General features: G+C 43.2%; 1 protein-coding gene and 1 pseudogene across 1 annotated transcript in view; one reads left to right on the top strand and one right to left on the bottom strand.

Annotated features, from left to right (window-relative positions):
* SLC26A8 (solute carrier family 26 member 8) overlaps positions 1 to 7,151 on the top strand; it is a 67,387-nt gene extending 60,236 nt beyond the window's left edge. Inside the window, 4 exon segments of the mRNA XM_030870931.2 lie at positions 1,661 to 2,029; positions 5,247 to 5,301; positions 5,402 to 5,586; positions 6,448 to 7,151. Coding sequence (XP_030726791.2) covers positions 1,661 to 2,029; positions 5,247 to 5,301; positions 5,402 to 5,586; positions 6,448 to 6,861 — 1,023 coding nt within the window. The 3' untranslated portion in view covers positions 6,862 to 7,151.
* Positions 7,152 to 12,591: 5,440 nt separating this feature from the next.
* Positions 12,592 to 14,513, bottom strand: LOC115860780 (suppressor of cytokine signaling 5-like; annotated as a pseudogene).
* Positions 14,514 to 14,831: the final 318 nt, after the last annotated feature.

Raw genomic sequence — 14,831 nt, 5'->3', positions numbered from 1 at the left:
TTGGTGCTTTCACTGCTGTGGGCCTGGGTTCAATCCCTGGTCAGGGAACTAAGATCCCACAAGCTGTGCAGTGCGGCCAAAAAAAAAAAAAAAAAAGAAAAATCAAACTGGGGAAACAGCTCTCTATTAATGTGACATTTAAGGCTATTATTGTATTTATCCATCCAAAAATATACATTTTTTTCACATCTCTGAAATTTAGATGCATTGTACAATTGATGGCATTATTATAGTTTAATTTGCAGTGTTTTGTTTGTTTCTTGACAGTACAAAAAGTAATGGTGCATCTTAAAACTGATGAAATAAGATGGTAAACCATACCATGCAGTATTGTTATGTTCTAAATCGTGTGTTTATATTCTAACCACTCTAAGACTTCAGCTAAAGAGATTGGCATGAACTCAAAAAGGCAGGGAAACTTCACGGTAGTAATGGACTTAAGCTGGGCAGGAGAGAGAAATTTGGATTTACGTCAGGTAGGAAAAAGAAGGACTCCCAGTCCATGAATAGGCTTGGACAAAGACACTGAGGTAGAAATAAGCATGGGATCCTCAGAGTAAGAGGCTTGGCCTGGGCAGTAAGTTCAGGCAGACCCGGCGGGAGTGGATTGTGAAAGCTCTTGAAAGAGTATAGAGTAGACAGAGAGAAAGGGGAGGCTCTCAGAGGTTTCTTTTGCCTGAAGGACCTTGTATCTCCCCAACACTGAGCCAGTGCTCAGCTGTCCCCCAAAGGCCTGGCCTCAGTGACTGTCAAGGCTTGGGGAGCACCTCTCTCCTTTGAACTGTAATATTATCATTCGTCCACACCACTTTTTTTTTTAGCAATACAATATATACTACCTTGTTAGTTTTAATCTTTACTTTTTTTTTTCTATTTTTAAATAGAAAAGCAACAAGCAACAATGTTGCTTGTTGTTCACAAGCAACATTATTAGAACAACAGATTTTTCTTAAAGAAACATCACCCCAAAGTATACCACTCTAGCAAATGAACTCTTCATTTTCCCACATGCCTTACAGTTCTTGTCCATTTAGGTTGTTATTCATCCTTTAAATGGACACGTGCCCTCTCCCCAGGTAGAATCTGGTCCCTGTGACTGCAGAGTCAGCATTCACATCTTTCATGCCATTGTATTCCCGGTGCTTGGTCCTGTCCTTAAGCGACATAGGCCTATTAGGAGCATGAAAGGAGTGAAAGGTAAAGACAGCCACACTCAAGTACCTTTTGTCTCCTTAAGGAACTGTGACAGAAGACAGTTTCATTGATAAAAGAAGGAGGTGTTGAGAAAAGGGACTGATGGAAGAAATACTTCAAAGTTCTAGTAGGTGCGGGAGACTAATTAGAATCCAGGGATGAGGGAAAGGAATAAATCAAAGACGATTTAACGTCTGGCTCACTAAGACAATGATAATGTCACTGACGTGCGTGAGGAAGTTGGGAGGGGTGGCTCTGAGTGGTGAGGATCAGGAAAGATGAACGTGGTTTTAGTCACAAGCTGGAAGCGACGGTGAGATATCTAAGGAAAAAAGGTATAATGCATAGTCTGCGGAGTTTTCCAAGAGAGAGGGAAGTGAGTTAGTAGATAGAAACAGCATAGTTGCAAATGCTTCCAGGCTTGTTTGAGTCTTATCATAGTCCTCCCCTAACTCTGTCATCCCAGGTTGTTTACACAGAACGATTTGAAAGTAAAAGGGACCTCGACTCGTCGTCCTCCATTAACCTGGTCCGCTGCTCACGTTTCAAAATCATAGACACAAGCCAGACTATGTCCGATGACCAAGTACCGTACATAACATCTTCCACATCCCAGAGAAATCCAAACTACAAGGAGGTGGAGAAAGTTTGGCTTTCTGATGACCCCTCTAGGAGCATGTCGATCACACTCCCTGATGCTTCTGAAACTCAGGTTGGGGGTAGAACACTCCTGCCTTACTCGACTTCATCTCTTCTACCCAGCATCCACACCATCATCCTGGACTTCTCCATGGTACATCTTGTGGATACACAGGCTTTGGTCGTACTAAGACAGGTAAGTACTAAGGAGGTTTTCACAAGAACCCTGATCCCCTCCTACCACCACCATCCCAGCCCTGATCCTGATTGAATCCTGTTAGTCACTGGTTAGCTGCTCTGTGACTCCTAGGCCACTAGGAACTTGAGCACGAAAGACAGTTTAAGGTCAACCAGAATAAAAAGAAAATGAAGCAACTCTGATTTACTAAACTAGGGTTGGTTCCCTAACCATGGCATATTATTTCTCAAGGACTGAAAGATAAGAAACTCTTAACACCATTGAAACAGCAATCTGTGCCACACCCAGCAACTCCCAGCGTATCCTGGGAGTTAGCTACAAAAAATGTCAAGGAATAGGTTCAAATGCTACAGAAGAAAGTTCACAAGGAATTCTCCACTATTCAGCTGCTCTAAAAGGCACTCAGGTTTGAAGAAGTTGTGATGAAATGACACCTCAAGCATGGGGCTGCCTGGTCCGGTACCTGTAAGGATCTTCCCCAGTTCCTTCTTCATTGCCTGCATCTTTGGGTGAAAAGGGCAGGAAAGATTTTTCCTTCAAAGCTATGTTCCCTAAGTCCTGGCTTCTCTCCCACTTTCTGGTTTCTCAGACAGATTTCATTTCTCTCCTTCTTGTACAATATGGAAGTTTAGGTGCACAACTAACCATATTGGCTTTATTGTTTAATGTCTCATAAGTATGAGACATTAAAGACATATTTAATGTCTCAGTGTCTTTTTTTTCGAGCCAGCTTATCTCAGTTTTTAGTCCTCTATCTCACTCTTGCTCCTGTTGGCGATGGCTCAGGTTTACACATCCTGAACCCACTCGCTTCCTGGCTCTAACTGCACCCACATTTTTTTTTTAATTTATTTAATTAATTTATTTTTGATGGTGTTGGGTCTTTGTTGCTGCGTGCGGGCTTTCTCTAGCTGCGGTGAGCAGGGGCTACTCTTCGTTGTGGTGCGTGGGCTTCTCATTGCAGTGGCTTCTCTTGTTGCGGAGCACGGGCTCTAGGCGCGCGGGCTTCAGTAGTTGTGGCACAGGCTCTAGAGTGCAGGCCCAGTAGTTACGGCGCACGGCCTTAGTTGCTCAGTGGCATGTGAGATCTTCCCGGACCAGGGCTTGAACCCATGTCCCCTGCATTGGCAGGTGATTCTTAACCACTGTCCGTCCCCCACCCCCCCACCTTTTTTTGAGATATGCTCCTTTGGCTGACTTTCCTTCTTGTATCCTCAGATTCCATTTTAACAAAATATTTATAAATATTTTATCCTATGTCTTATTCCTAAGTGAAGATGATTCTGTCTTAAGTGAGTCCAGCTCCTCTTTGGTCTAAGGCAATAGGAAGCTTGTCATAGCAGAAAGAACTCTGATTGGTGGTCTGTGGATGTGTGCTTTGTCCTGGCTTTACTACCACTCACTGTCCATCAGACCCCAGGTAACTTAATAAATTGCACTTGGTTTCCTCATCTATAAAATGAGAGGCTTAGAAGAGATTTACATTAAGGTCTTTCCCATCCATGAGACCCTCTCCCCACCAACACCCCACCCCCTCTCCATTTGCAGGCTCAAATATACTTGATAATGTCTTATCTTTGGGACTTTTCCATCTTAGGTTGTACTACTGGGCTGTGTTCTCTTCTCCCAGTCTTACACTGTAGCTGTAGTTTTAGATTTCATTGACTACACTATCGAATGCCTCTTACGTGCCGGACTGAGTTGAGCACATTTATATACACTATCTCGTTTAGTTCTCACAACAGCCCCGAGAGACAAGCCATATTTCCCCCTAAGAGTCCTGTGCTCGCAGCTAGGAAGGGGCCTGCCCGGCACTGGAACTTAAAGCCTCTGACATTATATCACTCTTCCCCCTGTTCTGTAGTATAATTGGGCCATCCTTTCCTCTCTCCTCTCGTCTTCCATTTTTTGGAGGCACCATATGTTCTGGTCCGTGGCATAACCCTTCCATCAACCTGGCCTACGTTGATGACTTTCTGCTCCAGCCCCATCATTGAGGCAACGTCCGGCACCTTAACTTTGCAGGCTTCAGAGATCCACGGTACACCCTCACACTTTAAAAAGGCAGGTTTCCCCCCAGGTGTCTGGCTCTGTGTGTGTTCGGGTTTGGTTTGTAGCTTCTGTGGCCAGAGCATTTGAGAAGAATGATTTCTTTGACACCGGCATCACCAAGGCCCAGCTGTTCCTCACCCTCCACGACGCTGTGCTGTTTGCTTTGTTGTATCCCGCCTTGTTGGAGGAAGTCATTATGTTTTGTTTACTTTATAATTGAAAACTTGAACCCACTAAGAAAAATCCCAGTAGCTGTTCTTATTAGAGACAACCACTCCATTTAAGCTTCTTCTTAATTCACGATATTTCTATCTCCCATTGCTTGTCATTTAGAGTGTGTCTATAGTGGCTCTTTACCAAATAACTTTATGATTTACTGTATGATCAAGAATGACTTTCTTGTTTCCCCTTGGTAGTGAAAGAAGTAGAGTCTGTCTGTTTTGTTTCTTTTGACACTCCAACTTAGTGCCCAGGTTTGGAACCTGTTGAGTCTTAGAGTATTAAGGTGAATGGTGACTTCTTTTGAATTGAACGTTAAGATTTATAGCTCCAGAGCATATATATATATATATATATATAGGCTGAAGTATATACTTGGGGTCAGTTTCTGATGTTTTACTAAATTCAAATACAACTCTGCAGAGCAGCACTGAATATGATCCTCAGGGTTCCTGAATACCTTTCCCAACTGTATCCCTCGACCATCTCTGGGCCACATTTTGCCACCTCTGCTTAGTGGACTCCAGAGAGAAGGAGGTCACGTGCAAACACTAAGCAATAATACCAAGGTATAATTGTTCATGAGGCCTGTCCAGTGTGTCCCCATCACACCTGTGCCTGTGTCTATCCTAGCACTGTCCTCATGTGAACATTTATCTCTTTATGTGAACTGTTTCCCCACTTAAGGCCATGGGCAACCCTCCCTCTCACTCCCCGCCCAAGACCATCTGATTCTCTTTTGTATTCTGGCACGTTAGGCATTTCCTGGCATAAAGCAATTCACTCATCAAATGTTTACAGAGCTGAATGGGGTGGGGATGCAAAGGTACATATACCCCAGACAAGTGAATGACCAAAGAAGTTTTAAAACTCAGCTAATTAAAAGGCCCTTTCCTCTACTGAGCGTGAAGATCTCTAAAGCTGGCTTACTCTCTCCCCACAGATGTTCAGTGCTTTCCAAAACGCAAACATCTTGGTGCTCATTGCAGGGTGTCACTGTGAGTATCTTTCATCTTATGAAGAGGGCTGTGTTTTGTATCCTGGATCCTCTCCTCCCCAGATGTCTGACCCTGTGTGTGTTCCCGGTTTGGTTTGTAGCTTCTGTGATCAGGGCACTTGAGAAGAATGATTTCTTTGACACTGGCATCACCAAGGCCCAGCTGTTCCTCACCCTCCATGATGCTGTGCTATTTGCTTTGTCAAGGAGGTTGCCAGAGTCCTCCGAGTTAAATGTGGACGAATTGGAGACAGTGATACAAGGAGCCTACTCAGAAACAGACAAGGTTGGATGATGTGAAGCATCGGGGTGGGGAGTGGTATGGTGGTGAGGTGGGAGGAGACACCTAATCAGATAGAGATGAGCAACGTCCAGGAAAGGTTTTTGAGTGTGGCTGTCCCAGAATTTGAAATGTTGAAAGGTTCCCTTACCAGTTGGTAAATAGCAATAAACCTGAGTCCCAGGTTCCCACACTGCCATGGCATCTGGGTGTCATTCAGGATCCTTTCCCAACTGAAGAGGGGTTACCCAACCCAGCATAGGACTCAAGGATCTTTTTACAGCAGGCTTGGTTAGTGCCAGTGCCATACCAATTAATAAATATTTTAAAAATCTCCCTTAGCTATCCCTTTAGAATCCCCCCCCACCACCATCCTTGGGATGGATAATAAAACTGATGAACTAGCAGACGTAAAGATCTGCCAGTCTAACTCTATGGCTAGAGCAAAAGGTGGGGACTATAGACAGAGATAAAGCTAAAGAAGATAGCAGGAGGCCAGGTCATGAAGGGCCTGCTGAGGATTACATTAGGGGGTTGGAAAGACAAGTAAAATCAAGAAGACAATATGTCCAGGAATGCTGACCAGACCATTGTTATTTAAATGGTTGACCATGAAATCCAGGCTGGCTACAAAAACTAGAGAAATTGGAAGTTATGAATTGATTGAGCCTGAAGCATGGTAAGTAACTGAGGAACCAGAGGGTGCAAAGAAGATGAAAAGCAAATTTAGGCCAGAAATATTTTCTACTTTGCCAGGAACCCATGCTTTCTGGTACCTTAAGTCCTACTGTATTCTGAAATTCCTTGACTGTTCAAAAATTAAATCTAATTGGGAAGTTTTAACCCATCTAATTGTGTGTATTTCAGAAAGAAGAATCAAAACATAAAATGAGTAGCCGTCTTATAGAAGCCCCCAGAAGTAAAAGTCCAGCCTTCATACTCCAGGACCCAATAACAGAGGAGGAATCAGAGCTAGACTTTGATCTGTATCCCATGCAGGAGTCAGAACAAGAGACTGGGCTAGATCTAGACCTAGACCTGGATCACGAGATGGAGCCTGAGTCAGAGCTGGAGCCTGAATCTGAGCTGGATCCAGAGACAGAGACCAAGCCTGAGTCCACATCCAGGCCAAGCTCTCAGCAGCAGTACTAGCCTCTGTATCAGTTTATAACTCCCCAGTCCCCACCTCAGACTCAGCCTAGGACACAGTCAGTAGAGAGTAGGCATCAGCTTATGAATTCACTTACATCCCAGAGCAACGCCAGTGAGGATACCTTGTAGATGAGCTAGGAATAAGGGGTCAGATTCCCTCAGCAAATCCTCCCCACCCAAATGGGGCCACTTGGTCTGGAGATGCAGGCTAGTTACAAACTAGCAGTACTTGCTTTGGAACTCCTCCATCTGTTGGCCTTCCTCCTTCCTCAGCTCCCAGATCACAATACTAAACACCAAGAATTATCTCTGAATTCCTTATCCAGGTTCACTTCGTTTCACCTTCAGCAGATGTTCCACTGAAGGATTTCCTTCTTCACAACCCTCACCTCTGTGCTTTTTTTTTTTTTAAGACCATCTCTAACTTATTCCTCTCATCTGTGTTCCCCTTTCTCTAAAGAGATGAGGCTCAAATAAAATACATAACTCTAGTTACATTTGGACCCTTCCTGCATCTTCTACCTTTTCTGTATTCTGTATGCCGAAGGAACTGTCAGGTGGAAGAAATCCCAGAAGTAGGTAGATACAGTGGGGAAGAGATGAGCATGAAAAAGAAAAACTGCGTAGCATTTGTACTTTATATGTTATCTTCACTGCACTGCTGCAGTGGGAAATAGGGGGTAAATAGGTTAAGTTAGGCCAGGCTGGGACTTCCCTGGTGGTCCAGTGGTTAAGACTTTGCGCTTCCAGTGCAGGGGGTGCGGGTTTGATCCCTGGTCGGGGAACTGAGATCCCAAATGTCGTGCAGTGCGGCAAAAAAAAAAAAAAAAGTTAGGCCAGCCTGTGAAGGCTTGTAATACAAAGAACTGTTAGGCTAAAAGCACTTTTGCCGTCACTCCAAGGTCAGGATCTTATCCTGACAGTGTTTCAGAAGGCCAATAAGCTGTACCATCCAATGAGAATGTTAGCTCTATAGAACTCCCCCTGGTCTTCACATTCATATTCACTGTTGCTTCTTTCTTATAGGTTTTTAAGATCCAGGCAATCTAGGATCTGTACTCTTGGTGGACCAAACAGTTAAAATCTGTGACAGACACCAACCCCTTAGGAATTGGAAAAGTCAATCAAATCACTAGTTTGGTCCACATTTAAAAAAAGTTTTAAAAATTTAAAAAAATTTCCCCTCCTCCATTAAAAAAAATCTAGTAGTAAGGTACAACCTGAAGAGAAATATAAACCCCTGGGCAAAGGCATTGGGAATACTGAATTTTATTTCCCACTCAGTAAACAGGATTCCCCTTGCTTAGAAAATCAACTTCTCTCACCTGTTAGATGAAAGAAATACTTCTTAAAATAAGTGTCTCTTATCACAGAGATAACAGGTGCATTTATTCATTCTACAAACATTTACTAAGCATCTGCTATATACACAGCACCCCAAACTGTGGGGTAAATAAAACAATATTATCCCTCCCTACTTTACACATGCATAAAGTGAGACATAAGTTTTGTAGCTAGCCCAAGGTCATATACAATTGTACCCTAAAAGAGGTGGGGGGCCCAAGTTACAAGCTTCATTTGTTCATGTTTACTCAACACATTTATTGAACTCCTACTATGTGCCAGCCACTGTCCCAGGTGCTGAAGACACAAAAGTAAGCAGAATAGATGACAAAGATAATTATAAATTGTGATAAGTACCTTGACGGTAAAATACAGGAAACAAAGAGGGCATACATCAGGAGGACCTGAACCTATCTTGGGTGTCAAGGAAACTCTTCCTATGGTAATGACAATGACCTTGCATCTGAAGGATGAGAAAGAGCTAGACTGAAAGTAGGTTCCAATGACTGCTAGGAGGGCAGAACCAAACGGGGGACCAAGAGTGGTAACCATGGGTAAGTACAGAAGCTGGGCACCCAGGGACACAGCCAGATGGAGCCTAAGGGTGATTACCATGGCACCAAGGTCTCAACCAGAAACTGGTTCAAACCAGGCTGTCAGGGTGGCAGGAACAAGCACAGAAGTGTTTCAAAACCAAGAAAACATTTCACATTTAAAACAGGAGACTAGGAAGTGCACAGAGAGCCGTTTCTGTGGGCTGCCGCCCTCTCACTCCAGCTCCCTTCCATTCCCACATTTCCATCAGAGGAAGGTATTTAAACACAGAACCAATGGCTTCTGAGAGTCTGGTAGAGTTTAGACTTCGGACCTTTCTGTTACAACTGCAACATAGCTAAATCTTGATTTTCATGCATGACCTCAGAAAGACCAACCTGATGCTTGGACTATAGCCTATCTTTAAAGCATATTCTTCATAAATCCATAGCATCCATCCCCTCCTGAAATAATAAGATGAAGAAAAATGGTCAATTGATTGTAAACAGTTCAGCATTAAAGAAAGGCTGAGTCTTCTTCCAAAATGCAGATTGCCTGAAATTCTAAGACGTTTCAAACTTTACAAAATGCCATGGTTTGGATTGGTTAGCTCACTTTTCATTGCGTGGTCATCATTGCAGATTTTATATCTCTAATAAGAAATTGGAGAAAAATTTTAAAGACTAAAAAACTAGTATAGGCCAGATCTGAAAGAGTATTTTTCTCCATTACTGAAAAAATCTCAAAGTAGTTTATGTTCTACAGTAAATGGGCTATGGGGCATGATTTTCACATATAAGAAATTATGTGAAGTCAATACAACTGCAGAAAACTGGGTTTGGAAAAGAGATTGGTCAAACTAGGTGACCCTAGGTGCTGTCTCTAAATATTAATACATTAAATGTCACAAAGCCCAATGGATTGTAACTTGATCTTACCCATATCTGATTTAGATGACAGTTAGATGAGACTTTGGACTTAGACCTTTGAGTTGATGATATGTGAGAAGGACATGAAGTTTGGGGAACCAGAGATGGAAAATTATGGTCTAAATATTTGTGTCACCCAAAATTCACATGTTGAAATCCTAATCCCCAAGATAATGGTATTAGGAGATGGGGCCTTTGGGAGGTGATTAGGTCACTCTTACAATTATTAGTGGGATCAGTACCCTTATAAAAGAAGCCTCAGAGGGCTTCCCTGGTGGCGCAGTGGTTGAGAGTCCGCCTGCCGAAGCAGGGGACACGGGTTCGTGCCCCGGTCCGGGAAGATCCCACATGCCGTGGAGCAGCTGGGCCCGTGAGCCGTGGCCACTGAGCCTGCGCGTCCGGAGCCTGTGCTCCGCAATGGGAGAGGCCACAACAGTGAGAGGCCCACGTACTGCAAAAAAAAAAAAAAGAGGCCTCAGAGAGAAACCTCCTCCCTTCCACTATATGAGGACACAGCAAGGAGACAGCCATCTATGAACCAGAAAGTGGGTTCTCATCAGACATCTAATCTGCCAGCGCTTTGATCTTGGACTTCCCAGCCTCCAGAACTGTAAGAAATAAATTTCTGTTGTTTATAAGCCACCCAGTCTATGGTATTTTGCTATAGCAGCCCAAATGGACTAAGATGCCCAAGGACTTAACTGTATTGTATCTAGATTCAACCCTCATTTATAGGTAGAAATAAAGGAAGTAATGGCATAATCCAAGGTCATTAAGGGTCTTGAGATTATAGAATCTCAGTGCTAAAAAGGACCATGAGGGTCATCTGGACCAATTTTACCCATCCAGTCTCTTACAATTAAATTTAATTTGGGGCTTCCCTGGTGGTCCAGTGGTTAAGACCCCACACTGCCAATTCAGGAGACACAGGTTCGATCCCTATTAGGGGAACTAAGATCCTGCATGCCGCATGGTGCAGCCAAAATAAATAAATAAATACAAAAATAAATTTAATTCAATAAACACTTATTGGAAGACTCACCATACCCCAGATACTCTGTGTTTCCATAATCTATTACTGCAGGACAATCCACCCAAAATTTAGTGGCTTAAAACAATAGTCATGCATTTGTTCATTATTCTGCAATCTGGGCTGGGTTTAGCTAGGCCCATTCATGAGGCCGCAGTCATCTAGAGATTCACCTGGGGCTAGAAATTGAAGATGGGTTTACTCACAAGTCTCGACATCTCAGCTGGGATGGCTGCAAGGGCTGGAGGCTGGCCAGGCAGCCATCTCTCTCCACACAGTCTCTCTGGGAGGGTACCTGGACTGCACACAGCAGCTCAAGGCAGCATGTCACCTGCCACATTCCACAGATCAAAGTACGTGACAAGGCCAGCCATGATTCAATGTGAGGGCAAATACACTCCACTTCTTGAAGAGAAAATAATTTATGGCCATTTTTAATCCGCCACACTATGATAAAAGAATGAATAGAATATGATATCTGCCCTCAAGGAGCTCCCAAGCTACAAACATGCGGGGAGAGAGTGTCATGCCTACTAAACGAAAAGGTGATAATAATGAGAGGTAAAGTGCTATAGAAATACAGATGACAGGAAGGGTTAGAAAGAATGTGGGTCAGGGAAAACTACTGAGAAGAAATGACATTTGAGCTGGGCATTGAGATTAAGTGGGATAAACACGAGTCTCCCAACGGACCAAGGATGAGTAGAGGAGCCACAGCTACTGTGGATCAAGTGTCCATCTGAGTAAGCACCAAGAAAAATCTTGAGTTTTGTTCTGGGAAATGGTTAAATTACTTGGAAACAGTTTGATCACTTCAGGTATGACTTTTATGCTTTGTTAGGTGAGACTAGAGCACCATTTAGTATAGGGCTAATTATTCCCCCAAACTGAGGCAAAGTCTTTCTAAAAACTCTATCCAATGCTCTGAATATTGGACTTAATATAATCAAAGGAGACTCATGCTTTAATTAATTTTGTGTTATCTTATAAATTTGTTAAAATACAGCTTCTCATTGTAAGAATAATACTTGCTCTTTAATGAAAATTATAAAATACAGAAAAGTGGGGTGGAAAAAAAAGAAATCTCCTGTACTTCCATTCCCTAGAGAAATTCTGTTAACATTCTGGGGTGTTTCTTTTGTTTTACTAGAAAGCATGGGCTTTGTCTTAGTAATGAAGGATTCTTACCTCCCAAAGTTATAGTACTTTTTCTTTAGTAAATTAGAGGGTGCTTTGATTAAATCTAAAATACCACCATCCCAACATGCATTTCTTGTTCTTAAGGACTGAGATAAACAACCTGGGAACCCTGCTGGATGCCCACACCTGGCCTCAGCCCTCTAGGAAGCACCAGGCCTACAACTTTATTTCCAGTATCCTTTCTTCAGATTTAATAAATTTAAGGGAAATGCCAGGGAGTTGACAGAAATCCAGTTTACTTAACAGTACTTTTCACGAAACAGACAAGGAGACTGAGTATAAACTATAGCAATGCTTAAGTGAAATGCACTATGCCCTCATGTCAGAAAATTGCAATTTTTTTTTCCTTAAAGGAAAGCAGTCTTTATTTTGGGGACTTCCAAAGCTTGATTTATAGTAACTACAAACATTGCTACTTTTGAAAGTTTATAGAAAACATTTTTAGAAAAATGGTAATTTCAAACATTAGTCACACTGTTGTAACACTCATCCAATAATTATTTATTCTTCAGTAAGAAATAGAATTCTTCACAGCAAATGCCCCAGAGTTGCCTCACTCAATTACTACAGCCATTAAAAACCCATTAACTAAATCAACTAAATGTTTTTGTAGCCTTACTGAACACCTGTAGCTCTATCCTCTGTTGTCTCAATAGGCACCACGTTTATCTAAGTAACAGTAGATCACGTCTGACAGATACTAACACTAAGCTTACGTACTGTACTGAAGAAGCCTAACACTGATATGTTTGCTTGCTATAGGTGTACTCTCTGACGCACATAAAAGCAGATCTAGGTAATGTCCTTTGGGGATGGGAGAGTTTACTTTGCCTTGACTGGTTCTCATTCTAACCAGCGAACTCTTTTTGTTTTTAATGACACTCTTTTAAAAAATCCTGTAACATTGATGGGAAGGGAGCCCACCACCATCATATGTGGTGCACCTACAGATGACTGCATGGCAGTTATATTGCGGCCTAAAAGACAGTGTCCTATTTAGTGATATAGTAAGCAATGGTCCAAAAAACATGCAAGAGCTGGGATCTTTAAAGCGTTCCACAAAAGTCCTGTTACAGTGGAAGAATGAATTGTCTAAGGGTCGTGAGTATTAAAACTAAGGTTATGATTCCACTGTTCAATTTGGGCAGGCAGGGATCTGTTGTCACGTCGGAAGATCACGGAAAAGAGGACTCTTTGCAGAGTCCCTGATCAAAAATGGGCCTTCAGGTTTCTCTTCAAGAACAGCTCTGCTGGGTTTCCCTGGTGGCACAGTGGTTGAGAGTCCGCCTGCCGATGCAGGGGACACGGGTTCGTGCCCCGGTCCGGGAGGATCCCACATGCCGCGGAGCGGCTGGGCCCGTGAGCCACGGCCGCTGAGCCTGCGCGTCCGGAGCCTGTGCTCTGCAATGGGAGAGGCCACAACAGTGAGAGGCCCGCATACCACACACAAAAAAAAAGAATGGCTCTGCTTCGTAATGGTTCATCACTCACCAGTGACAGGGATTGCCTGTAATCTGAAGCAAATTGGGCATGAGGCAGTGTATGTAATCAATCTGTTTATGGACTTCCCAAGCTCTCCATCTACTAACATGGGCATGGCTGTCTCTGGGTACCTGACGTTGCCCTTGCCTGCGTGATTGCAAACACTGGGGGGTTGTGTCCTCTTCTGAGTCACAATTAGCTTGTGAAATTGCAGAATTGTTCTGATTTATTTCAGTCATTCTAGGAGCTGACTTTGGTTCCAGTTTATATAAAAAATTAACCGGTACAGTGTCTTCAGACGTATGTGTTTGTGCATCGGGAAGGGGATCAACCTCTTTTTCAACACCAAGCTGCCTTCTCTCTCTAAGCTTATCCTTTTCAGCTTCTGTAGAAGCCAAGGATAGATCAAACGTATCAAAAAATGTTAAATGTGGGCTCACAGGAATATGCTGTTTAATCAAAGGCCATTTAGGGGCTAAATCTGAGACAGCAGGGAAAGAACATTTCTCAAGCATTAATTCAGAAAGGCGTGTTTTTCTTTTATTAGAAAAGAGGAGCTTTGACCGCTTGTTTACGTTCTCATGGGAAAACACGAGCCTACAGTATCCTGCAATCTCTGTCTCCTACAGTGCTGCTGGAAATGATGTTCATGTCATGTACAGAGCTTATGTCATTTCGCCTCTCTCTCCTTTGAAGTCCACTTCGAGTTCCACCAAACTTTTTTTTTTTTTTTTTTGGCTGTGTGGCTTGTGGGATCTTAGTTCCCCGACCAGGGATCAAACCCAGGCCCCTGGCAGTGGGAGCGCCAAGCCCTAACCACTGGACCACCAGGGAATTCCCTCCACCAAGCTTTTTACCAGTATCCAATGAACTTTGTGTCTCTGCAGAACAGGAATGCTTTTTCTTCCTACCCCACGGAGCATGTCAATAGTAGAAACCTCTTCTTGCAAGTCTTGTCCCTGGGGTGACACATGAATTATTATCCATTTCAATGCTTATTTCAACAATCTGAGGAGTTTCAGTGGCACAGTTTTGGTTTCTCCTTGAAGAATTCTTTGAAGAGCTTAATCCCAGTCATAAGGCAACATTTCCTCTTCAGGGACTGCTCTGTTGCTGAGGAGCTGTCTCCTATACTGATTTTTTTCTCTTTGACAGACAAAACATCTGTTGGAGTTCATGCCTGCATTTTCACTACAGCTTCCTCCTTCATGGCTGAAGAGATTCTGACACCTGTATTGGAAGTTATTCCATATTTTCCCCACTTTATCTGTTGATTATAAGCTCATGACCAATAGCAGGCAGGGATTTGGAGGGGCAGGAGCCTTGAAGGAAATATGTTGTTCTTCTGGCCACAGATACGCATGGTGCCCTTAACCTGCTACACTCACTGAAACTTGCCCAGTGGTGTTCGTTCCTCCATAGAGCCCGACTCCCTGCGACATCCTGATGCATCTTATAAATGGTGTGTGGGAGACACAGCAGCTCAGATGATCCCCACTCTCCCACTCCGCTACTACCCTGGCGTGCTCCTTCTCTCCCAGGTAGCCCTCACTTATTAACCCTTTACTGTATATCAGGTT

The sequence above is a fragment of the Globicephala melas genome, chromosome 11 (genome assembly GCF_963455315.2).
Source record: "Globicephala melas chromosome 11, mGloMel1.2, whole genome shotgun sequence".
Classification (NCBI taxonomy): domain Eukaryota; kingdom Metazoa; phylum Chordata; class Mammalia; order Artiodactyla; family Delphinidae; genus Globicephala; species Globicephala melas.
Note: the sequence above shows the minus strand (reverse complement) of the source record. Positions and strands in the feature narration are given on the sequence as shown.